Below are 25,469 nucleotides of genomic sequence, written 5' to 3' on the forward strand. Positions count from 1 at the left end.
GATGTCCTATACTTTCCTCAACACAACTGCCAAAAAGAAACAGTAATAAATTAAGTCACTCAACCATTTTTTAGTCTTGAGCCCCACCAACAAAACAATAGGGTTTAAAACACTGGTATTATGAGGATAATTATAAGATATGCATCTTGGAAACTCTATGGGGCAGTTCTACTCGGTCCTCTAGGATCGCTATGAGTCAGAATCACTCGACAGCACTGGGTTTGGTTTGGGTTTTGGTATCCAGGTAAGTGTGGCCAGTCACTCAACAGAAAATACTGACATACATTTCACGTAATAAATAATCTTCTGAAAAATCACTGCTATGAATAAAAAGGTTCAGGTTTAAATTCCCTTATTGAGTAAAATCAGTCCACGTGGATTATCGAAAATATCTCACATTTTTTATTATCTGAGTCTTTAAAAGTACTTCTTAATGAATACTCTAATGCCACCACTTAAAATCTGTAAGTTTTTGTTTCACTCAACAGAGGAGTTTGCTAAAAGAATACCAATAGCTGCCCTTAACTATTCTTATCAGCGAGGTCCGAATGTATTTCAAGACCCTACAAAATCATTACTGTTTCCTTTCAAAAAGTAGCTCGAGCCTTGTGCAGTGTAGCTTAGCCACTTGTCCAAGGTCACAGAAGCAGCGTCAGTGCTGGCAAGCAAATTCCTCAGCATTTGGATACCCAGAGCATTCCTCAGTTTCCTCACAGCTTTGTCACGCGAGGAGCACGCGGAAAACCCTCTCCCCACGTAGGATGTGTCTGAGTAAGAACCATTCCTTTCCCGTCTTAAGGTGGCCCCCACAGCCAGTGACGCTCAGCTGGAGAATATGTCTATTCTAAACTGAGGAAGGACTGCTGGGACAATAGCAAACTCAAGAAAACCTTCCCAACTCTTGAGATCACCACCCAGAAAGCGACGCGCTCGTCTCCTCCGCCTCTTCATCTGTCGCGCGGCGAGTAAGCCTCGCCCCCTTTCCTCCCACCGCCCCCCCCCCCCGCCCCGAGGCAGAGAGAATTTACTTTGCCATGGCTGTCGTGTGGCCCCTCCACTTCCGGTGCCGCTAAAGCTGCGCCATTCCCCAGTCAGGCAGGCTACCATAGCCTCCAACTGACCTTTTTGAAGGGTCCGTGACTCTTCCGCTATTCACTGAGTGGTGTCCTGGAGGGAACGGTAAATAGGTCCCGCACTAAAATGAACCTACCGGATAGACGCTCCAATCCCTTCTCGCCAGAAACATAAAATGCGATAGAGCTGTGGCCACCGCTGCCGAGACAAAATGGCGCCGAGAAGCCGCCTTAGCGCAGGCGCCTTAGAAAGACTCTGCCCCGCCCCCTTGCGAGCCCCTGGCCGCTGCTCCAGGTTCTGTTTCCATGGGACACTTCGGCGCCAATCCTCGTGCCGAACTGCTCTTCCTGACCCCTCAATTCACCAATCAGTGCTCAGTCAAGCACATCCGGAGTCGTTTTTACCAATCATTTCTCAGGACTTGCTTACTCAATACCTTACCTTCCAATAGCACTGGCCTTCGAAGATGGCCAATCATAAGTGGACGATGTCCTACCTGCTGTTTTTCGCACCAATCCGTGAAGTTTCAGAGCTACATCCAATGAGGACGGCAGCTAGCGAGCTCCAATCCGAAGCTCTTCGGCGTCATGAGCAGCCAATAGGAGTTCGTGTAGGAGCGAGTCTGCTCAACAGCTTGTTATTTGGTGGATTGTGGCAGTAAATCGGGCGAGTGGGGGACCGGGCGCAGGAACTGCTGCCGCGGCCGGTAGAGGTGCTGCCCGGACCGGGGCCCGCGGGGGGCCAGTGGGGGCAGAGCACTGGGGAGCTGACAGCGCGCACTTCACCCGCACTCGGTAGGTGGGGAGAAGGGAAGCGAAGGATACTGAATGGAGGAAGCAGTAGCAGCTGGTGCTCCTGCCCGGGGTCCCGGTGCAGTTGGAAGCTTTGGAGGCGTTGGAGGGGGGTGCCAGGCAAGCGGCGCAGCGAGCACAGGGGAAGGGGCAAGTCGTGGAGCAGTGGCAGCAACTGCAGGAACTGCCGCTGCAGCCGCCTCCTCGACCGCCTCCCCGTGTTCCCCGGGAAAATGGCTGTGGGGCTGGCCGCGCCGCTAAGTTTGCTTCCGCGCGGTGAGGAGCGGGTTGCTCCGGGGAGCCGGCCTCCAGCTCCACGGTGCGTCCTCTCCCGTAGTGTCCGTGGCAGGACCGGAGGGGCTGGGGGCTGGTGCCTCTCTCGAGCTGTACAAAAAGTTGAGGCGGGCGCGGGGAGGAGGCGGTGGCTGCCGCTGTGCGGCTCCCCTCCCCTCCCACACCCTGTCCCGGCCACCTCCCCTCCTCCTCTCCGCCCCCCGAGCCCCCTCCCCCTCGCGTATCTCCTCTCACCTCTCCGGGCTTCGGGCTGAAGGCCGCGGCCCCTGCCACTTCGGGGTGAAGAAGCGCTTCGGTTTCCTGACATGGTGCAGAGTGAAGGAAGGAGAGCAATGGCGCCGTGACACTCCGTTGCCTCCACCGCGGGCCCGGGGCGGGCCGAGGGGCCCGAGCGGCGGAGGCGGGTCGCGGGCCTAAGTCGAGAGTATCCGGGGGGCGGCTGAGAAAAGGCTCGGCGACCTTCCGTCTGGTGGGCTGTGGGAACCCGAAACGCGCACTGCCCTTCTCCAGCGCGACCCGTCCCGGGGCTCCGAGTTCAGCATTCCCAGTCAAAGTGGCGAGCGAGGCGGGGGCGCGGTGGGCCGCTGACGAACTCCGGGGCGGAACGGGCTGCCCTTTGGCGCCTCGAGGGTTCTTGCTGCCCCTCTGCCCCTGCGTCCTGGCCGCCCTCCGAGGGGATCTTATCCCTTTGCTGGTGAGGCTTCTGCCCCTCCCCGCTGGCGTTTGTTTACTTTCTTTCCCTGGGTCGCTCCCCGCTTTTGGCTGACTCTGTGCCTGTCTTTCCCCTCCCCATGATTCTAGCGACAGTGAAGATAGCTCGTTGAGCTGGAACCCCACAGATCACCAATAAAAATGAAGGTAAGTAGAATCAGTGCTACTCTGGATCTCGAGATGTCCCTGGCCACTGCCTGTCGTGAGGCTCCTGCCGTGGAATGTCATTTTTTTTGGTTCTCAAAATTGATTACTAAGCAGCACTTAATGAAAATGAGGACGTGTTGAATGGCTGAGAAATGATCAGTGTATCTAAATGCAGACGGTTCAGCCCCTTTCTGAAGCAGTTAGCGCTTTGGAAAGGCTGGTGCAACCTTTCAATTGTCCATTGGGCTAGTATTTTTAAACACTTCCTGTGTTGGCAGCAACCGTCGCAGAAGTAAAGCTTTTGTCCTGCTTTGGTGCTTTGGGGGATTTTTTGAAAATTTTTTTTCTTCTGTGCCAATGCAATTTGCTAAGAGAAAGAATATGGGGATTGAGTAAGGGGTATATGTCTTCTGGGGATATAGCGAAATTCCGGGCTAAAATATTTAAGTTGTACTAAAACTAATAATAGTTTTACTCCAATTTTCATAGTAAATTTTTTTTTTAAATATATCCAACCTAAAAAAAAAAATTCTTCGGAAGACAACTAATCTTGCAAACATCAGCATATGATATTTAAAGGGGAAGGTATCCTAACATTCTGGAGCGCTGTGGCACTCAATGTTTCAGTTTGGGTATTTTTTTGTGGAAAGCATTCCTCTTCATTTTGCATTCTTTGTAAATCCATTACCTTTAAAAGGTACCAGATTCCCGACTCGTTTACTGTTTCAGTGTATTAAGCTCTGAAACGTGTATGTGGCATTTTCCAAAACTTTCTTTTTCTTTCCTATCTTCTTGCACTAAGTGACACATCTAACCTTCTTTAATGTTACTAGGAAAAATAAAAAGCCTTTTTTTATTTTTTAAACTTAATCTGTCTCTAAAGTGTACACTGTTACCTTTGCACTCAGCAATGTTGAATTTGGAACTTAGCTTTAGGAAAAAATAGGCAAAATGACAGATTGAGATAGCAATCATTTTATTATTGTCAAGATCAAAATTAATGGTAAAATAAAATTTCTTGCATCGTTCAATGTATCATTCTAATCATGGCCATTAGACATTTCTTAGCGAAGCTCGTTTTTTATACCAGGATTACCAGTTCTGTAAGCTAGGTAGGGCTACAGTCTTGAGACATCAGTTCCCATCTCTGCGTTCATTAGCTGTATTTAGACTTAAACTTTTTATATGCCCCTTTCAACCAAAAAATTTTCCGAATAATAATCTCCTTGTCAGGATGGTTGTCTTCATTTCTTATATGTATAGTTACACTGTATCTAAGGTACAGGCTTTATGTAGCTATGTTAATAAACCTTTAATTGCATATTGTTAGTATTAATTTTAATAGCAATATTTCTTTTAATTTGAAGACAACATTTTGAGGAGACCATAAATGAATGGTTTAAAATTTTATGGGAAATGTCAAATGAATATAGTTTTCCTCTTTTTTATTGTTTTTCTGTATTTTATATAAATTGTAGAACTGTTGAACCATTTTATATCTATAAAAAATTATTGTATTTTCTTACTGATACTTTGTGATTACAACTATAAAACATCTTCTATTAGATAAGGACATCCAGTGTATAAAGAGCTATTTAATAAAATGTTGGCTTTAAGGGTATTTTTCTAATTATTAATGATATTAATAAGCAAATAATTTTAGCATTCCTTTCATTTTAAATACAGAACCTTTAAACGAGTCTTGAAGCTGAAGTAGGAAAAATTTTTATTTTTATTTTTAAATTTTATGATCCTTTCATCAGGCGGCGGATGAGCCTGCCTACCTGACAGTGGGAACTGATGTCAGTGCCAAGTACCGAGGTGCCTTCTGTGAGGCAAAGATTAAGACTGTGAAGAGGCTGGTAAAAGTTAAGGTAATCTTTTTTTTTTTTTTAATGTAACAGTTTTATTAACTCTGGACTGAAGAGAGTTGAGGAGGGGGAGACTACGAATCAACATATTTTATTTATTGAATTATTACTGTGTAAATGCACTGTTATGTACTGAACTTTAGAAAAGGCACATTATGACTTGAGAAATAAAGAACTCAAAATGAGAGATTATTTCAAAATGTTTTTACCAAAATACCCTGCCCATACTTCCTAGTATTTAGATCTTCCCTATTCATGGCAGTGTACTTACTTATAGTCTTGTTTTCTCCTGTTTGATGTTTAGGTAGAGACGATTTCAGTGGTTAGGAAAAACAAGACAGTGGAAATTGTTTTCAAAAGATTGTCAAAAATGAATCAAGTCTAGTCTATGACTAGAGAAAAGTTAACACATTCTCCCTGTAAAAGATTCAGAAATATGGAAAAAGAACAGGAATAACATCCATAGTTTATGTCTCAGAAATATTATCGTAAACATTATTGTGCTTATTTATGATAATTTTCATATATAAATATATATTAAGTAATCTTTGTTATGTAACTTATAGAAGTAAGCAATGCTTATTATAAACATTTTTAACGCTACGAAGCTATGTAATATAGCTTATGAAAGTCCTCCTTTCTACCACTCCCAATAGATTTGGCTTGGTCCTCCAGATTTTTTACCATGGCTCTCATAAAGTTATTATTATTATTACTGGATTACTTGGAGTTTTGCAGTTTGCTTTTCCCACTTAACACATTTGATGATTTCCTGCCGGAAAGAAGTGCTGTGAAAGGAGGAAATGTCTGACTTGCTGTATGCCCAGTAGAGCAGTACCTGGTACATAGTGGGCATTCAGAATTTGTCAAGTGAGTGAATGAACTAGAGGAGTGTGATTTGTGTGGTAGATAAATAGATTTATCTATGATTAGTATAAAATTTCTGTTTAAACTTTGGTCTGCTTATGAAACTTCTTTCAGGGTTAAGATGTCACATGGCATTCATTTTTTTCCTGTGATTTCTTTTTACTCTTACAGAGCATTTTTATATAGCCTTTTTACTATGTTAGCTATACAGGATTTGTTTACTAAGTATTCGGGATTATTTGAAGCTTATAACTTTTTGTTAGTATTGTGTTTCTTAATGTTTATTCATTTTTTAATTTTAAATCAATACTACGATTGTTGGAGGAGGTCTTATAATACATGTATTACCTAGAATTTGAATTTTCTTATTTGGGTAATTGCTCTATTATGGTTGCTTACTCTGTATATCTGGCAGGAGCTGTAGTAGAAAAGAGCATTTGTTTGTAAGTGAATTACATACTATGGTTATTATTCTGGTGTACTTTACAAAGGATAAAAGAGTTCTGGTTTTATTTTCCTTGCATATAGGCAGTAGAGCTTGATACTGTTTTTTGATGTACTTGGTGACAAATCAGAACCTTTTATGACTTGTCGGTAAAGAGCAGTAAAGGCAGTTTTAAGCGTTTACATAATCCTTACAGATTATAAGTTTTCAATAGTTTCTTCATTCATTCAGCAAACATTATAGGTGCTTATAATATGCATTGAAGCTTGCTAACTGCTGGGGATATAGTAATGAAGGGTGGCTCCAGTGCTCTAGAAGCTCAGTTAATGAGACAGTAAACATAAGTACAAGACAATGTAATAAGAATTATACTACAGGTAACCAGTGGGTGCTAAGAAAGCATAGGTAAAACTGTTGTTACCATAATAATATTGTTTTAAAAGTGACATACGAGTTGTGCAAAAATGTTTTTCAGGTACTCCTGAAACAAGATAATACTACACAGCTGGTGCAGGATGATCAAGTAAAGGGCCCTTTAAGAGTACGTATATTTTACAGTTTAAAATCTGAAATGATGTGCCATAAATTGAGACAGTAACTTACTGAGTTTTACGTGTATAGATATACTTTAAAATTTTTAGAAGTTTATAAATCAGAATATAAAAATACAGATAAAGTGTTTTGTCTGCTTAATGTAAATTATGGTATTACCATGACTGTGCCCTTAGATTAAAAATATTAAACATGTAAAAGAAGGATAATTTAAGGTACATAGAGTTGTTAAGTTTTTAGCTCCATTTATTTTGCATTCTTGGACAGAATACCTCAGTTTGTTTTTTACATTGTTGCTGTATCGAGGTAATGTTTGCTCTCTTATATACTAGTATCATAAGCCTGACCGTTCAGTTTTTCTAGTTTACCAAGTAAATTATGTTCACTTCATAGTTCAGTTTAATGAATACCTACATTGAATACCTACATGTTTTCTATCCCTTTCTGGCCCTTTTTTTTTTTTTGTGCTTTAAGTGAAAGTTTATAAATCAAGTCAGTCTCTCACACAAAAACTTGTATACACATTGGTACGTACTCCCAGTTGCTCTCCCTGTAATGAGACAGCCCACTCCCTATCTCTACTCTCTCTTTTTGTGTCCATTCTGCCAGCTGCTAACCCCTTCTACCCTCATCTCCCCTCCAGGCAGGAGATGCCAACATAGTCTCAAGTGTCCACCAGATCCAAGAAGCCCACTCCTCACCAGCATCCCTCTCCATCCCCCTGTCCAGGCCAATCCCTGTCTGAAGAGTTGGCTTTGGGAATTCTGGCCATTTTTAATGTAACAAATATCTGTTATGTCAGAGTACCAGTTGGGTTAATATCTAATATACAAAGGTCTGGAAACTGAAAGGTCAGCTGGTCTATCCCTCTGTCTCCAGATGAACCTTTACCTAAAAACCAAAACCAAACCAAACCCGTTGCCTTCAAGTCAATTCCAACTCATAGCGACCCTATTGCGACCCTATAGGACAGAGTAGAACTGCCCCATAGAGTTTTCAAGGAGCGCCTGGTGGATTCCAACTGCTGACCTTTTGGTTAGCAGCTGTAGGTCTTAACCACTATGCCACCAAAAAAACAAACAAAAGTACAGATACTGAATCCAGTATTTCTATGAAGGAAAATTATAGCTGTTTTTGCTGTCTTAGGTTTTAGAGTTCTTATATTTGATAGTTTAAAGAGATTGGGTTCTCATCCTGGAGTCTTTTAACAAATGATTTTCTCTTTCCAAGCCACAATTTCCGGTGTATAAAATAGCGGTAATATAGCTACAGCGTTTTGGGGCTCAAATTGCATAATAAAAACACTGTAAAGAATGAAGATCTAAGTTAATGGAAGGTAAAAGTATTACAAGCATCATTACTATTTTTATTTAACCAGATCATATAGTTGATGGAAGTAATTTGGTTTGTTTGTTTAAATTTGCTAATGAAATTTGGATTTTGTGTTTTAGGTTGGAGCTATTGTTGAAACAAAGACATCTGATGGATCCTTTCAGGAAGCTATTATCAGCAAGTTGACAGATGCTAGTTGGTATACTGTGGGTAAGCAGCTGAGTGATTTAAAACATAGATTTGATTTAGGGGTTGCATATACCTCTATTTCTTAGATACTGTGAATCATTGTGTTGGCAGAGAAGTATGTATTGTTGTTTCCTGTCAATTTCAGGATATAACAAAAAAAAGTTGGCTAAAATTTTAATGATGCCCTGCTGGTGATAAAAATGATTATTTCTTGACACATCCAAACACCTTGAGGGACTGAGTTACTGGGGCTGAGGGCTGGGGACCATGGTCTCAGGGAACGTCTACGTCAATTGGCATAACATAGTTCGTAAAGAAAATGTTCTAAAAAATTCAAATTCACAAAAAAAGACCAGACTGGCCTGAGAGAGACTGGTGGAACCCCAAGGTTATGGCCCCCCAGATCACTTGCTAACTCAGAACTGAAGCCACTCCCAAAGTCTACCTTTCAGCCAGAGATTAGATAGGCCTATAAAACAAACAGTAACATAGATGAAGAACTTACTTCTTAGTTCAGTCAAATATAAGAGACCAAATGGGCGCAACACCTGCCCAAAAGCAAAGACAAGAAGGCAGGAAGGAGTAAGAAAACTGGATGAATGAACACGGGGAACCTGGAGTGGAAAAGGAGAGAGTGCCGACACACTGCAGGGATTGCAACCACTGTCACAAAAAATTTGTGTATAAATTTTTGATTGAGAAACTAACTGTGAACTTTCACCTAAAGCACAGTAAAATTAAAAAACAAAAAATTCCATTGACCATAAAAAGAGGTAATTATTATTTCTTATAGTAACTTGGCTACTTGTAGCTATTTCATCCATGGGTGTACTTCTTTTTTAGGTTACCTTGATGTTTCTTTTCAAAGAAGTTAAATTATATTGTTATTTTTCTCCCATAAGAAAAGTTAATAAAAGTTAGTGTTACGAATAATCATGCTTTTTCTGTAATTACAATTAAGATTGCATAGCTGTAATCTTTTATTGTAGTGCCACCTGTTTTATATAAGTGTAATGTAGATGTTACCACAGAATTTGCAGACTAAAAATCTTTGACTAGGTTGAAGCTTAGATGATTGTAGCTTAATTTTTGATTTTTGATATAGTGAGGGCTATCTTAGTAAAAGCCCTCAAGAAAGATGTACGTGCTGTTAACATGAATACATTCTTAACCTTGCATGAATAAGCTTTTACTGGCTTTAAAAACTAAAAATAGTATTTAAAAGTTGTTGTCATTATGTTGATGAGAACAGCAATGGTTAACTTTCCCATATCTCCTATCAGTACTTTTAAACTACACAATCCTGTGGATAAGTTACAATCTTTTGTTTTACACTGAATGTCTACTGCATTGTTTGGGTTCTACATTTATATCTTGGGTAAGTGGTTTAATTATAATGTGTGGTTTCCTTGTGGAAGGAAAAGAAATGACCCTTTAGGTTTAATCTTTAAAACCATCAGCCATACTTGATAAATTTAGTGTTATCTTGGAAATGTAGGCTTTTGTTTGTTTGCCTTTTTTTAAATTGTGATTTAGCTGAAGGTTTACAGAGCAAATAGTTTGTTTGCTTTTTAAAGAAATTGGCCTTGGCTTTTAATTCACTTGATTTGTTGCTTTGTGTCAAAATCATTGGTGTCCAGTTGATGCTTAAAGCTGTGAAGTACATGTTTTGGTTAAAAATTATATTTTCTGTGTTTTACTCTGTGACTTCTATTAGGAGAAGCAATTAGCTGTGTGTAACTACTGTTTGCTAACCTTTTTTATTCTTGCTGAACCTCCTAGAAGTTAGTTCACGATGATGCTATTATTTTGAACTAAATATTTTTAGGAAGCTTAATTGTGGCTGAAGCTGTTAGAGATTTAAAAATTAAGCTTAATGTTAACTCTGAGAAGAGTACCTACATAAATGCAATTTTGCTGTATTAAAACACAGGACTGGTAAAAATGACAGGACTTCATGTGTACAGAATTGCAGGAAATTATATAATGCATACTCAAATACTAATATTGCATCCTATGTGGTACTCAGCCTCAAGGTTGCATCCACCTTACTCACAAAGCTCTACTAATATAATGCTCATGTTTCTGCAGAAGCAGTACCTTTCAAGCTTTCGCATTCTGGGTTCCTGCATCCCAGAATAGTTCTTCAGTTATGAATAGTGATCTCTGTGCTCTATGTGAGTGGCATTTTAGCAGTTCTAAAAACTAGTCATTACTGAGCATTCTTTATGGTGATTCTCTGTGATGGGTAATGACAGAAGAAATTGTGTAATTCTTGTTTTCAAAGAGTTTAGAATCTTAATTGCATGTAATTCATTACAAGTATTAGTGTACGTAAGAATCACTTGGTGCTCGTTTGAAAAAAAATGAGGATTTGAAGGCTTCAGAGTTTTTCCAATTTAGCAAGTCCAAGGATGGCAACTCAGGAATCTTCCTTTTCATAATAAGCATATTGTGTGATTTGAATGCAGGTAGTCCACACTTAGGAAAACAGACCACAACTGGAGAAACAGACTTATTTGGAAGAAGAACTCAAAATATTTAAGATTTTGCATTTATGTGCATGAGAGATAGACCTGTAAAAATTTAAGATGTTTAAGAAGCACTGTTGTGTTACATACACTCAATATAGACTCTGCTAGAAAGAACATTTAGATACTGAAGGATGTGAACCATATAAAGAATGATCAGAGTTTAAAAAATTTAATTGCTAGTTAGTGAAAAATGTGGCAAAACATAACGTGTGATCTCCCACAGGTCAGGAACTTTCTAAAATTGTCTTTTATTGAGCTCCTAAAACGTATTGGAGACCCTAGGCGGTGTAAACAATTAATGCGCTCTACTGCTAACGAAAAGGTTGGAGGTTCAAGTCTACCCAGAGGTGCCGTGGAAGAAGGTCCTGGTGATCTTCTTCTGAAAAATCAGCCATTGAAAACCCCGTGGAGCACAGTCCTACCCTGACATGCCTGGGGTTGCCATGAGTCAGAGTCAGCCTGACAGCACCTGGTAAATGGGTACTACCTCTCGGGGTGAAATGTTCTGTTTTCAAATTTTTCTTGATTTCTCGTTTCTAATGAAGTGTTACAGGTAGAACCAAAAAGTTATACAAGGATTCATTGTCTCCATGACTTTGTTTGACTTCAAGAGATTCCTGAAATTCTGTTAGACTTAAAATTGATAAAAAAACAGGATGCCACACTGCTGGTTTAGGTCAAATAAAAATGATGATCATTAGTGATCAAAAGTTATGTAATGAGTCAGTGAGATTAACTCCTTTTTATATAAATATTAATTTATCTTCTGTTGCAGTTGATTAACCAGTTTTGAAAGAAGTTATGGGTCTAGTATGATTCCATTTTTTGATTTGCTAATCATACCTTGCCCTCTAATGTTGAACAGTAAATAGCCCCAGCACATGCTTTTTTTTTAAAAAAACATTGAAAGTATTTCCTCTTCCTGTTGGAAAACAGTGCTTCCTAGCATAGTTTATTCATTTGGCAGTTCATAACCTTGCATTGAAGATAAGGAATCCAATGTATATGGAAGTATGCAAGCTGTCCATTCCAAAAGTGTCAAATTGGGTTTAGAATTTACATCTCAACTTGAATGTTGTCATTAATTCCTGGTAAATACAGTGGTTGATAAGACATTTTTAAAGTATTCCTGCCTTTTTTGGGACATGAAAGAGCATATGGTACTCAATTGGAAAAATCAGGAAAATGTAAAGAAAAAAATTAACAGTAAAATTTACATGTCCTCATACATCACATTTTAAGTTTAACGTTAAAATCTCATTTGTCATTTACGTTAATGTATTTTTGTACCAAGAAATGCTTTAATGAATTAGATTTTTTTTGTGCCTTGTAGTCACTGTTTTGAAAATCAGTTGTATCAGATTTTATGGAAGTTCTAGTTAATAGAGTATTGAGTAGATTTTTAAACTAGTGAGCTGAATTTTGTAGACTATGTTGCAAGGTAATAAGGCTTTTAATTTAGCTAGAATCCCTTGCTACAGATGTTATGACAAAAATCAACTATAGTGAATCATGTGAGAGCCGAAACTCGATGGGACTGCCTTGTTTTTCCCGGTCCTCCAAGTTTTCTGCCTTTGGCTGGGTACAGTCTTACCACTTTTCTATTGCTCGTTTTTTAGTGGAAAATATTTGCGTTTTCCTTCTCTGACAGGTTTCCACTTTACACAGACTCTGGTTTTTCTAGGTTTTATCATACAAAATGTTTTCGAAGCCATGTGGTTATTCTCCTGACTAGGAAATCATTCATTTACAAAGAAGTACTTAGCGAGAAAGAAATCTATTCAGTCCTGTGATAGGCTTTAACCCATTATTCAAATGGCCTTTTATAAGATTTAGTATTCCCATAATATTTTGTTAATGTAGTTATATATTTGAGTACCAGTTAAGTTTTCAGCTTCCTGAAAGTTTTGACCATATATAGTTGCTGGGGAATTTCTGTAATTATCACAGATCATTCTGTGAATAATAGAACTATTGGTTTTATCTAGGGTGTATATATTATAACATACATATATATGTTTTTTCTCTATTACATGAAATATTCTGTTATCATAACTGCTGTACACAGGTGTAACAGTTTTTCCCAAGTTAAACTTCTTGGCTTCCTCCTCGGTATTCATTTTGCTCTTCTACTTCATACCTATTTGTTATAATGATTTTAGACCCCCTTAACTAAATTATAGCTCATTGGTTAACCTTCGGATCCTTGATTCTTTATCAAAGGAGGTTAAGGGATTCCTACCTTGGCAGAGGCTGCTCTTAGGATCAGAAGATGCTCAATAAGCAATAGTCAATTATGCCTCAAGGTAGATAAAGTTAATTTAGTTGTTATCTTACTTCGATAGCAGGTAAACAAATCTTTTGTATTTAACAATCAGCCACCTGTTAAACTTTTTTTGTCTCTGAATTCTAGCAGATTAGGGCTAACCAAAACTAAACCCACTGCTATAGAGTCCAGTCCGACTCATAATAACCCTATAGGACAGTAGAACTGCCCCATGGGGTTTCCAAGGCTGTAAATCTTTACAGAAGCAGACTGCCACATCCTTCTCCCACAGATTAGGGTTAGGATTTGTATGTTTGTTTGCATTGTGTATTGTTTTGTCTAGTTTGTCTAATATGAATAAATGTTAACTGTGCAAATCTCAGCTTTGCCATTTTCCTCAATTTAGATTTTAGCATTTATCTAACACAATGGAGCTACTACTTTTGGCCATGTACATGTTTTATTGCACTAAATGAATAATTATTCAAATGCTATCTTTGACAAATGTAAGACATTGCATAGGATCACTAAAGGCTTATAGTCTTACTGTTTTCTCTTGACATGCTGTAGTAAAATTCCTGTTACTAAAAAAAGAAGCTAGATTTACTGTGTTCACCAATTATTTCACAGTTACCAAATGCCAGAGTTACTTTTCAGTGCCTACAAATTTTGTGTCTTTTTAGATGGTACTTTTAACATGGAAATTATAAAGAAAACTTCTTATACGTGGTACTTCTTGGTTTTGATAATCAGGGATTTCATGATTAAGAAGTCCACTGTGTTGTTAGATTTTCTATTCAGAAAATATGGAAAAGTTATATGGCTTAACAAAGTTGTATAAATTATTCAAATGCATACAGCTGTGTAGTTTCGTAAATAAAAAAGAAAAATGGTTCCTGTTTATTCACTTGAAGTTGGAAGGATTCTTAGGTAAAATTGTAAAATTATTTTTTGTCCCATAACCTCCTTTCGATAAATCCTTTTGGTTCTTAAACATTATTTCTAGCCACAATAAAGTATGTAAGTGAAATTAATTTTTCCCTTCAAAATCCTGATTGATCTTATTTCAAAGTCATTATTTAAAAAAAAAAAAGGAAATCGAATTATTGAAATTTGTCATCAGAACACTTTTATTTGGGACTGCAATTAATGATAAAACACTATGGAAAAGATTTTTTTATATAAATTTGGTAGTGTTTATTTGTCTTAAATTCTCATTTTCCTTCCTCACATTTCCATTTAGGTGTATGTATGTGCACGTGCCTGTCCAGCTTCACTGTCTTTGGTTTGTAGGCATTAAGGAAAATTAGAACCTTTAAGGCTTTATTATTTAGTATTTTAAGTTTAGCTTGTGATAGTTTCATGATTCTGAACTTTTAAAAGAACAGTTGCTTATTCATTAGACTTGTTGACACTAAGGATTGTAATTTTTTAGGGCACTGTTAATCGGGCACAGGCACAGGGCAGTGATGTGATTGTTGGAGGCTGTTGTGTTCTATCCTGTCATTGTGCCTCTAAGCAGTCATTAATTTATGTATTATTGACAGTATATAGCATAGCTGCTCTTGTGGAATCGTTGTGGTTCTGTGAATTTGTGCTTCAGGAGCTTTTAATTTTCTCTACATTGTCTCGGATGTTTAAGAGAATCTAATTTAGATATCTTTAGTTTAAGAGGAAGAACTGATTGAAGTAGGTAAATATTGAAGAAGTTGGTTGCTTTTATCTAATCAAGTTGCTAGAAAAAAACAAGTTTGTGATTTGGAGGCAAGTGTTTAATTAAAAAAAATAAATGCAGGATTGTAATTATAAACAGTGAAGAATCTAAGATACTGGATTAATCCAAAAAACACAAAATAATAAATGTTAGGTTGTGGAGAGACTGGAACACCTATACACTGCTGGTGGGAATATAAAATGGTACAACCACTTTGGAATTCAATCTGGCGCTTCCTTAAAAAGCTAGAAATAGAACTACCATACGATCCAGCAATCCCACTCCTTGGAATATATCCTAGAAAAATAGGAGCCTCTACATGAACAGATATATGCACACCCATGTTCGTTGCAATGTTTACAATAGAAATAAGATGGAAGCAACTAAGGTGCCCGTCATTGGATGAATGGATAAATAAATTATGCTGTATTCACACAATGGAATACTACGCATCGATAAAGAACAGTGATGAATCTGTGAAACATTTCATAATATGGAGGAATCTGGAAGGCATTATGCTGAGTGAAATTAGTTGCAAAAGGACAAATACTGTATAAAACCACCATTATAAGAACTTTAGAAGTAGTTTAAACAGAAGAATATATTCTTTGATGGTTACAAGAGGGGGGAGGGAGGCAAGAAAAGAGGGAGAGGGATATTCACTAATTAGATAGGTGAAGGGAAAGAACACACACAATACAGGGGAGGTCAGCACAACTGGACTAAACCAAAAGCAAAGTTGTTTCCTGAATAAACTGAATGCTTCGAAGTCCAGCATAGCAGGGGTGGGGGTTTGGGGACCACGGTTTCAGGGAGTCAGTTGGCATAATAAAATCTGTTAAGAAAACATTCTGCGTCCCACTTTGGAGAGTGGCATCAGGGGTCTTAAACCCTAGCAAGCAGCCATCTAAGATGCATCAATTGTTCTCAACCCACCTGGATCAAAGGAGAATGAAGAACACCAAGGACACAAGGTAATTACGAGCCCAAGAGACAGAAAGAGCCACATAAATCAGAGACTACATCAGCCTGAGACCAGAAGAACTAGATGGTGCCCAGCTACAACCGATGACTGCCGTGACAGGGAACACAATAGAGAACCCCTGAGGGAGCAGGAGAGCAGTAGGATGCAGACCCCAAATTCTCATAAAAAGACCAGATTTAATGGTCTGACTGAGACTAGAAGGACCCCAGTGGTTATGGCCCCCAGACCTTCTCTTGGCCCAGGACAGGAACCATTCCCAAAGCCAACTCTTCAGACAGGGATTGGACTGGACAGTGGGATAGAAAAAGATGCTGGTGAAGAATGAGCTTCTTGGATCAAGTAGACACTTGAGACTATGTTGGCATCTCTTATCTGGAGGGGAAATGAGAGTGCAGAGGGGGTTAGAAGCTGACGGAATGGACACGAAAAGAGAGTGGAGGGAAGGAGCTGGCTGTCTCATTGGGGGAGAGCAATTAGGATATAGCAAGGTGTGTATAAATTTTTGTATGAGAGACTGACTTGATTTGTAAACTTTCACTTAAAGCACAATAAAAATTTTTTAAAAGTCTAAGATACTAAACAAGATAAAGTATAGAATTTTTCTTTATTAAAACTACCTGTTCCGTTAGAATGGAAAAGCATCTAGAATTATAAGCATTAGGATTAAATTTTAATAATAGTCATTTTTGGGGTATATGTGCTTTCCTGTGTATATTTTATTTTTATAATCTGTAAAAACATTTGTTGAATGAATATGCATGTTGTGTATCTGAGATAAGAATTCTTCTTACATTTTATGTCTTTATAATTTTGGGCAATCAGGTGTCTTCCAAGAGCATTTTCTTTTTAATAAACTTGGTAAATATTAGGTGCAACAGTACATTTCTGAAAAATTTAATCTATAAATATCAAAATAATCAGAAATATGGAGAATACTGGTAGTAAATTGTCAGATTCCTTACCCCTATTTTCTCGAAAATTTTAAACAGAGCTTCAAGTAGTATGATTTTAAAAAAAAAAGTAAAATGCTTTTGAGGAAAAGCTTCCATGCAATTATGGCTTCTGTTTTTAGAGGGTTTTTTGTTGTTTGTTTGTGGTGTTGCCTTGCTTCAACCTTTATTTCTGAACTACTTATATCCTTTTCTTGCAAAAGAAAAATGTTAAATCTTGTAACTTTAGACTTTGGCAACCAGTACTTCTACTATTTTAGCTTATTATATAAATAAGTGGAAGCAGTAGAATAAACCAACAGCATTACCAAGAGTCAAAGAGCTTATTGAAGTTAAGGGTGCTCCATTGATAACTGTGGAGAAAAACCCGTAATCATTTTTTAAACCAGGTGTTTACTCATTCTTCTAGGATTGAAGGTATTTTAATGTTTTTACTTGGACTAGGTTGGTAATGGGTTAAGAAGTTGGTTCTGTAGTGATAGAAATTGAAAAACAGGAGAGATGCTTAGGAGTTAGGAACAGCCATTTACTTTGTGTTTGGTATCTACAGAGTGAACTGTGATTTCAAAGGTTTTGAAAAGTGATTAATAATAGTTCTTAAAAATATTAAACCCTAAATAAATAGCAGTAATGGCATTTTATGAAGCTACGTTTTTATTTAATTAATTTGTGTGCATAAATTCTCTGATGTCTTTTGCTTATTGTAGTGTTTGATGATGGTGATGAGAGAACACTGAGACGTACCTCACTTTGCCTGAAAGGGGAGAGACATTTTGCAGAGAGTGAGGTAGGGTGACATGGATGGACTTTCTGGGTTGAACAGGTACTGACCAACAGGTACAATGTGGATTTAACTAATATATTTCTTATGCAGACACTTGACCAGCTTCCATTAACAAATCCAGAGCATTTTGGAACTCCAGTAATTGCAAAGAAGACGAACAGAGGAAGGAGGTCCTCTCTTCCTGTGTGAGTTTTTTCATATGCTAGTAACTTTAAATTATTACAGCATTAAACCAGTGGCTTTTCTAGGAGTGGCTAAATTTGTTTCCTTAACGCTTCCGTAGTATCTCGTATCCTCATGTTAGATACTTTGCTTGAGCGGGCCTTGATTTTAATGATGCTCATCACTTTGTCCAAGAATTATCACAGCTCCTTTTTTTAAAAAAGTTATTTTTGCTTTAAACTGCTTTGCCAAATTCCTTAATTGATATGATGGTTTTCCTATTTTGAGTGTATGTATTTTTTCTTTATTTTAAAAACATTTCGATGTAAAAATTGCAAGAATAGTATAGTGAGCTCGCATATTCTCTTAACCTGTTGACATTTTTTTGCCATATTTGCATTATCATTTTGTCTTTATATATACATAATTATTTTTAATTTTCTAATAATTTTTATTTTGATGAACCACTTGAGAGGAAACTGTAAGCACAATAACAAGAATATTCTTTTATATAACCATATAGTATCAAATTCCAGAAATTTGACATTGACGGAATACTGTTCCCTAATAATAGTCAATATTTCAAATATTGCCAGTTGTCCTAATACTGTCCTTTATAGTATTTCCTTCCCCTTCCCCAAGTCTAGGATCCAGTTCAGGATTGTGCATTGAATCTGATGTAGTTCTTGAGACTCCTTTAAAAATCGGGAATAGTTCCTTAGCCTTTTTTATCTTTCATGAACTTACTTTTTGAAGGGTACGGGTCAGTTGTTTTGTAGAGTGTTTATCAGTATTAGTTTGTCTTCTTCTTTCCTCACTATTAGATTTAGGCTAAACATTTTTGACAGTAATACTACATTAAGCACTGTTGTGTCCTTTTTAGTGCAAGCTCATCAGGGAGCACATGTTACCAGTTTATCCCGTAATTGGTGATGTTAACTTTGGTCACCTGGTTAAGGTGGTATATGCAAAATTTCTCAAAGTTACTGTAGTTATTATTTTTCCCTTTGTAATTTATAAATAATCTGTGGTGATACTTTTAGTCTGTTTAAATATTACCTTCTCCATCAAATTTTCACTCAGTAGTTTTAGCATCCATTGATGATTATTGCCTGAGTCAGTTACTATGATGGCAGCAAAATAGTGATTTTTCTAATTTTTCATTCCTTATATATCACTTACCTTTCAGCTATAAGAAGAACTTGTCCTTCTTACCATTATGGATTCACAGATTATTATTTTACTAAGTAGGTTATAATTCAGTGTTCTTTTTATTCATTTTGATGCTCAAATTGTTTCAGATTTAGCCATTGGGAGCCTCTGCATGATGGCTTTTATGCCCTTTTAATATACCCTCAGCATTTTTTTAAAGAAATTTCTTATTTTCAGGCACAAGAAGATATTTTAGGCTCATCTTAAATTTTTCCTGCCCCAGCTCTGGAATCACCTATTTCTGCGGGGGCTGGGGGGGGGCGGGTCCCTGGTTCCTTTTAGTGCAAAATATTTAGAAACCAAGATCCAGGTATTAGATATATTTATTGCTGTCAGGGAGTATATGTTTTTAAAATAATGAAGATTTTAAAAAGCAAAGTCCAAATTAAAAAATAATGCCTAAATTTTATGGCAACCTCAGTGATAAAAAACATTGTTGTAAACCAGAAAGAAATAATGAAAGACCACTGAGGACCCTAAATACAAATCCTGGCTCAGCCGCTTACTAGATAGGACATGTTGGGAAAATTACTTAATCTCTTTGAAGTTAAGTACACTTACGTATGTTATCTCAAATCTTCACAAAAACCACAAGATATTATTCCAGGATTACGGCTGAGTACAATAGGAATGGTAATATCTTGCCAATTTTTGTGAGAATTAAGTATGTATATAAATTTATCAGTATGCAGTAAGTACTCACTACATGATATTTAGGAGTCCCTAGGTGGTGCAAATGGTTAAGCTCTTGACTACAAGCCTAAAGGTTTGTAATTTGAACCCACCCAAAGGTGCCTCACAAGACAGGCCTGGCGATCTTCCTAAGGGTCACATCCTTGAAAACCTTATGGAGCAGTTCTACTCTGCACATACGGGGTCACCATGAGTCAGAACTCAATCACAGCTAGCAATAACAACAACACGATATTTATTTAATAAACTAATAATGTCTAGGTATTTTATTCATAAGATTGCGCCATAGACTTTTAGTGAAAGCTTACTTATGCTGGTTTTACTTAGAATTTTAAGAAGTTGAGTCATCTGGTTTCTCAGAAGGTTTGAAGAAACAAGTAGAAGTGTCAAAGGAAAAACAGAAAAGATTAGTGGATGCAGACAGTAAACAGTGTGGAGTTTGAAGCTGAAAAGTCTGTGAGGGGAAAGAAGGAATAAGACCTTAAAAAGATAGGAAACTAAACAGCTTTGAAGCCTTGCGTACCTTAATAAACCCCAAAGGTATGAACGTATTGCAGGACAGTGTCTTCAGGAAGATGTCAGATTATTCAAGTATATACTCATCAAGAAGTAAAATAGGATATATATATATATATATCTGTTTTTCTTTAAAAAAAATTATAGGCTTAAAATTAATATACATTGTTGACACTTAAGCATAAACTTCATTTATCCAGATATGTTACCTATATAAACCCTCATATGTGTTTAAATGAAATTACTTCATAACCTGTTAGAAATTAAAGTTATTTTATCTGACATAAAAAGGAGAAGGGCAATATTTTTACAAAAATATTTGGTACAGTATATAGTCGAAGGTGGTATAATTAGGCTTTTCTGTCCTAGCCAGTGATTGGAAAGAGAGTCTAAGTCCTGATACTCATTGCCTAGTGACATGAACTCAGAGTTACTATGGATAGCTCAGGACTGTTTTCTGTAGGGCTATGGAAGTATCCATCTCCTCAATTCAGTAAGAATGAAGAGGCTACTACTATTCCAAAGTAATCCAGATTAGAATTTGCATTGTATGTGTTAAATTCACACCATCCTGACTGTATCAGAAATGGTTTATCTTAGGATCGTGATGAAGTTATTTTAACTTTTAGTACGGAAGATGAAAAGGAAGAAGAAAGTAGTGAGGAGGAAGATGAAGATAAGCGACGTCTCAATGATGAATTATTAGGAAAAGTTGTAAGTGTGATAGCTACATCTGAGAAGACTGAATGGTATCCTGCTTTGGTAAGCAAGATTTTTTACGCAGTTAATCAAACATTTAAATGATTTATTTGATGTAGATTTTTAAAAAGCATTTAAAATATTTTAGAAGTATTACACAAATTTAATTTGAATTTTATTGTAGATCTAAAAATTGAACAGTCGTATCGGGTCCAGAAAACTTCAGTGTCTTCTTTTGTTATTTCCTTTCTTTAATTCTCTGTAACCATTAATTTATTGAGATCTTTGAGTTCTTTCAAAATGTGTCCAGTGGCCTCTTTTTATTCTCTGTTCTTACTACCATTTTACACTTGATTTATAGGAACTACCTCCTTTAACTTGATTCCTGAATTGTTTCTTTACTAAATTCAGACTAATTTTCTCGAAATAGCTTTTATAGAGAAGTCTTTTTAAAATATTGAGTTAATCATGATAGCCCCAGTCTCAAAAACCTTCAGTGACTACATAGTGGGTCAATTCTGCATTCTTAGATGGATATCTGAGGTCGTCCCTAGCTCTCAGTTTCCTGTTTTCAGTGTAAACACTCTACTTTACTCAGGTTCTTTCCCACTCTTCCCGGCCTTTACCTCTACCTTAAATCAATCAAGTCAGTGTTTACTGAGGATCTGATGTGCGTTCAATTTTGTACTGGGTCCTTAGGAGAGAGAAAAGTGGGAGACTTGGAACATATTACCCTCAAGAAGCTTACTATACATATCCAAGAGATTATATGTTAATTAAACATTATATAGTAGATTAGTTTTTTTTGTGGTGCCTACGCTGGAGTGGGACAGGGAGTATTGGGGAAAGGGAGGGTACACCTAGATTTTAAAGAAGGCTTTGGAAATGCCAAGTGTTCAATAAGTTGGTAGAGAAAGCTAATCTTTGCTGACATTGGGAAGGAATGAGAAGAAGGGATGGATAGGAGATGACTTCATGAGAGAAATCCATAATACCTGGTAATTAATACCTGTCTGCCCTTCCTTGTCTTACTCTTCTCCTCCTCACATTTTTTCTGTCTTAAGGTTCAGCTCAAGTCCTACCTTTCTGCAGGGTCTCCCCTAATCACCCTAACATAAGTACACCTCCTCCTTCTCTGAATTTTGATACCATTTATTATCTGTAAAAATAATTTTGGCACACACACAAAAAAATGTGTCCCCAGTTAGATTATAATTTTTTAAAGAGCTGAGGCAGTGTTTCTGTGTGCGTGTAAATATATTACTCAATTCCTATATAATGGGTTTGCTTCCATTCTGAAAATTCTTTTAGCCTTTTCCTTTGTACAGGCAGATAAGTAAATGGGTTTGGATTCTGAATATTTCAAGTTACAGTTTGCCAAGAGATTATTTTACAAATTCCTTTATTTACTTGATTTATCGTTTTCTAGGTGATGCAGAAAATAAAGGGGGAGTAATGCATGACTCTTATATTTGACAATTTTATAGTCTAACGTAGAGAATAATCCATGTAACTATACTATAAAATAGTATATGTTCAATATTGAGTCTTTTTGGCCAGTGTAGAAATGGCAGGGAGGCGGAGTTTGACCTCCTCTAACTTCACACTTCAGAAGGAGAATGAAGATCAACAGCCCAAGGCTGATTGCTATGAGGCGGAGGTCTGACATGCCTCCTCTCTCCACCATCTTTGCCAGTTCTGACACCAACCATCCCTCCCATGGCACTCTCTACTTCTCTTCTGGGTTTGATAATTCATTGCAATGGCCACACAGAACTCACAGTCAATACTCACAATTATGGCGTTTTTTAGGGAAGTAACAGGTTACATTTCAGCCTCAGGAACACTGAGGATACAGCTCTTCCATCAGGACAGACACTTCCCAGCTGTGCTTCCAGGCACACCTCTCCCTGGCCATAGGCCTCTGGCCAAAGGCACTCAGGTTTCTCTCTCTGTGGACCAGGAAGCCCACAGCACCATCTCCTTCTGCCAGGTCTCTCCTGCCACTGCTTCTCAATTGTGTTCAGGGTTACCACTGGCTCTCTCTCTGTCTCCTGGTCCTAGGAGCCTCCCAGGGCATGAATCCCGAGTCCAAAGGATACGCTGGCTCCTGGCTGTTCTTTCCTGGTGGTGGTGGGATTCTCTCTTTCCCACCTCTGGGGTGGCTCATTTCAAGCCCAGCAGGATAGCAAAACTGACCAATCCCTTTGGTGGGCCACAATTACACTATCACACCATTTCACCCAGTCACTTGGGTGAGAGTTACAAGACCATGGCTAGAAAGGCCACACAAAAATGATCCATCACACTGCAGCCAGAAATTACATTCATCTGAAGCAAATCCAGAAAGCCTCATGAAGAAGGTGCATTTGAGCTGACCCTTGAAGGATTTAAAGCAGAACTTTACTTGGGGACTTTCTTAGAGGAAACAAGAGAAATAAAATCAGAAAAGCAAAGGGGTTTGTTCAGGAAACTATTTGTTCAGGGAATCCATCCTGGCTAAAGTATTAGATGTGAGTAGAGAAGTAGTAGGACGTATGACTAGTTTGGAGCTAGGGCATGAAAGAATTTTAAAATTCTGTCTAAGGAATTTGGATATAATTCTATAGAGAATTTTATAGAAAAGTGACATTATTTGAGCTGTACGTTTAGGAATGTTAATGAGGCAGTGTATGTTGGTTTAATTGTTGTTGGAAAGACTAGAGGTGGATCAATCAATTTGGAGGCCATCAGTGTAGTTCATAGGTGAGGTAATTAGGCCTTGGGTTGTGCCTCCAGACCACCAAACCAAACCCATTGCCACTGAGTCAAATTCCAACTCAAAGTGACCCTATAGGATAGAGTAGAACTGCATCAGTAGGGTTTCCAAGGCTGTAAATCTTTACAGAAGCAGACTGCCAGCCACATCTTTCTCCCACGAAGGAGGTGGTGGGTTTGAACCGCCGACCTTTTGGTTAGCAGCCCAGCTCTTAACCACTGTGTCACCAGGGCTCCTTGGGTTGTGCCTACTCATCCCATAAGATTTAGCTTAAGCCATTGCTGCCACATCTTTTCCTTACTCAGAATGAGTTAAATCTTTCTTCTAGGTGTTTTCAAATTATCCTGTGCCTAGTGGTGTCACTGAACTTAGTTTCCATTGTGTTTAAGTACCTTTTTGTGTTTGTCCCTTCATTACACTGTTAGCTTCTTGAGGGCAGAGGCAGCTGCGTATATTACTATCTAATATTGATCAGCACCTACCAAACAAACAAAAAGACTTCCATCTGGTGTTAAGACAGCTGATGTGACTACCAAGGATATATAATTATGTGAATATGCACTAATGTGTTAACCATGAGCCACCTGTGGCTATTTAAATTCAAATTCAACAATAAAAATTAAATAGGATTTAGTTTCTCAGTTGTCCTAGCCGCATTTCAAGTGTGCAGCCCTATGTGGCTCGTGGCTACTGTATTGGGCAGTGCAGATATGAAGTACTTCCATCACTGCGTCAAGTTCTGTGGACAGCGCCGATCCAGATTGTTGCAGAGGGGCTAGTGTCAAGGGTGGTGATGAGCAGGTGTATTTCAGCAGTTTGTCAGTAGACTCTTTTTAATGATGAAGTTTTGTAAAGAATATACAGAGATTACTTATTTACCAACGATAACTGTTAAGAAGACATGTTATTTTCAAAAGTTAAGAAATCAAAAATTTCCTTGCTCAGATTTTCTCTGATTTGTTTTAATTACTAAAAACTGTGTATATCGTGGTAATGACGTGAACTTAGATGTTTATTTTAAACAAATAGCCAGATTTCAGAATAGATTCTGTGATTCCAATATTTTAAAAAATTATTATTATGCAGATTTACATCACAGGTCATACATTTTACTTTCTGAATAATAAATGGATTATTATTTGACTTAAAATGAGTCTTGATTTTTTAAAAAAGCAGGAGTCGCACTGTAATTTCTATTTCATTGTTCATTTTATAATATAACAACTATGGATAAATATCTAGAATACTGATATGTTAAAAGATATAAGGAGACATTCTTTTATAAGTAATTCATTGATAATGAAGCTATTCCTTGTAAAATATAATCCATTTGAGAAGTTAGAGGATACAAAGATGTTCTTTTCCAAAATATATTCTTTTTTCTGAGCAAGGGAACTAGGAATCAATTTGTTCTTCTTTGATACTTTAGGTAGTATCTCCCAGCTGTAATGATGACATCACAGTGAAAAAAGACCAGTGTTTAGTTCGATCATTTACTGATTCCAAATTGTAAGTAATGAACCACTTACTAGTATTAATGTGGGAGGAAAAAAGATGAAATCACAGTGATAGATCCCTAAGAGTTTATTTTTAAAAAATCTTCATTTCATGAACTAAGAAGTTATCTAATAATGTTTTGATGTTTTGTAATATAAATTATTTTTTTACTGTTAAATTTTGTATAAAAACTGAACAATGTGAAAACATTTTTTTTTCATAAAGCATTGTGTGGATTTTCTCAGTGTACTTTTATATTATGAACTAGGAAGCTTAATTTTTAGTAGAATTTATAGTATCTAAAATAATTATTTTAATTTTTTCTTATTAAAAACCAAGTTTTTCGAAATTTTCCCTAACCTCATTTCTGCTTTGTTTCCAAAAGAAATAATTTAAAATTAAATACACGCACATGTACAAATACAG

The 25,469-nt window shown here is 37.5% G+C and overlaps 1 protein-coding gene across 2 annotated transcripts in view; it reads left to right on the forward strand.

The window, feature by feature from the left end:
- Positions 1-1,774: 1,774 nt before the first annotated feature.
- ARID4A (AT-rich interaction domain 4A) overlaps positions 1,775-25,469 on the forward strand; it is a 68,589-nt gene continuing 44,894 nt past the window's right edge. Inside the window, exons 1-9 of one of the 2 annotated variants that reach the window (XM_049898057.1) lie at positions 1,775-1,868; positions 2,961-3,017; positions 4,781-4,891; positions 6,676-6,741; positions 8,204-8,294; positions 17,430-17,509; positions 17,597-17,691; positions 20,719-20,851; positions 24,976-25,055. In XM_049898057.1, coding sequence (XP_049754014.1) covers positions 3,012-3,017; positions 4,781-4,891; positions 6,676-6,741; positions 8,204-8,294; positions 17,430-17,509; positions 17,597-17,691; positions 20,719-20,851; positions 24,976-25,055 — 662 coding nt within the window. In that variant the 5' untranslated portion in view covers positions 1,775-1,868; positions 2,961-3,011. Of the gene's footprint in view, positions 1,869-2,761; positions 2,854-2,960; positions 3,018-4,780; positions 4,892-6,675; positions 6,742-8,203; positions 8,295-17,429; positions 17,510-17,596; positions 17,692-20,718; positions 20,852-24,975; positions 25,056-25,469 lie in introns of those variants that run through there. The other variant, XM_049898058.1, reaches the window with a different exon arrangement.

This window comes from Elephas maximus, chromosome 10 (genome assembly GCF_024166365.1).
Source record: "Elephas maximus indicus isolate mEleMax1 chromosome 10, mEleMax1 primary haplotype, whole genome shotgun sequence".
Lineage (NCBI taxonomy): Eukaryota > Metazoa > Chordata > Mammalia > Proboscidea > Elephantidae > Elephas > Elephas maximus.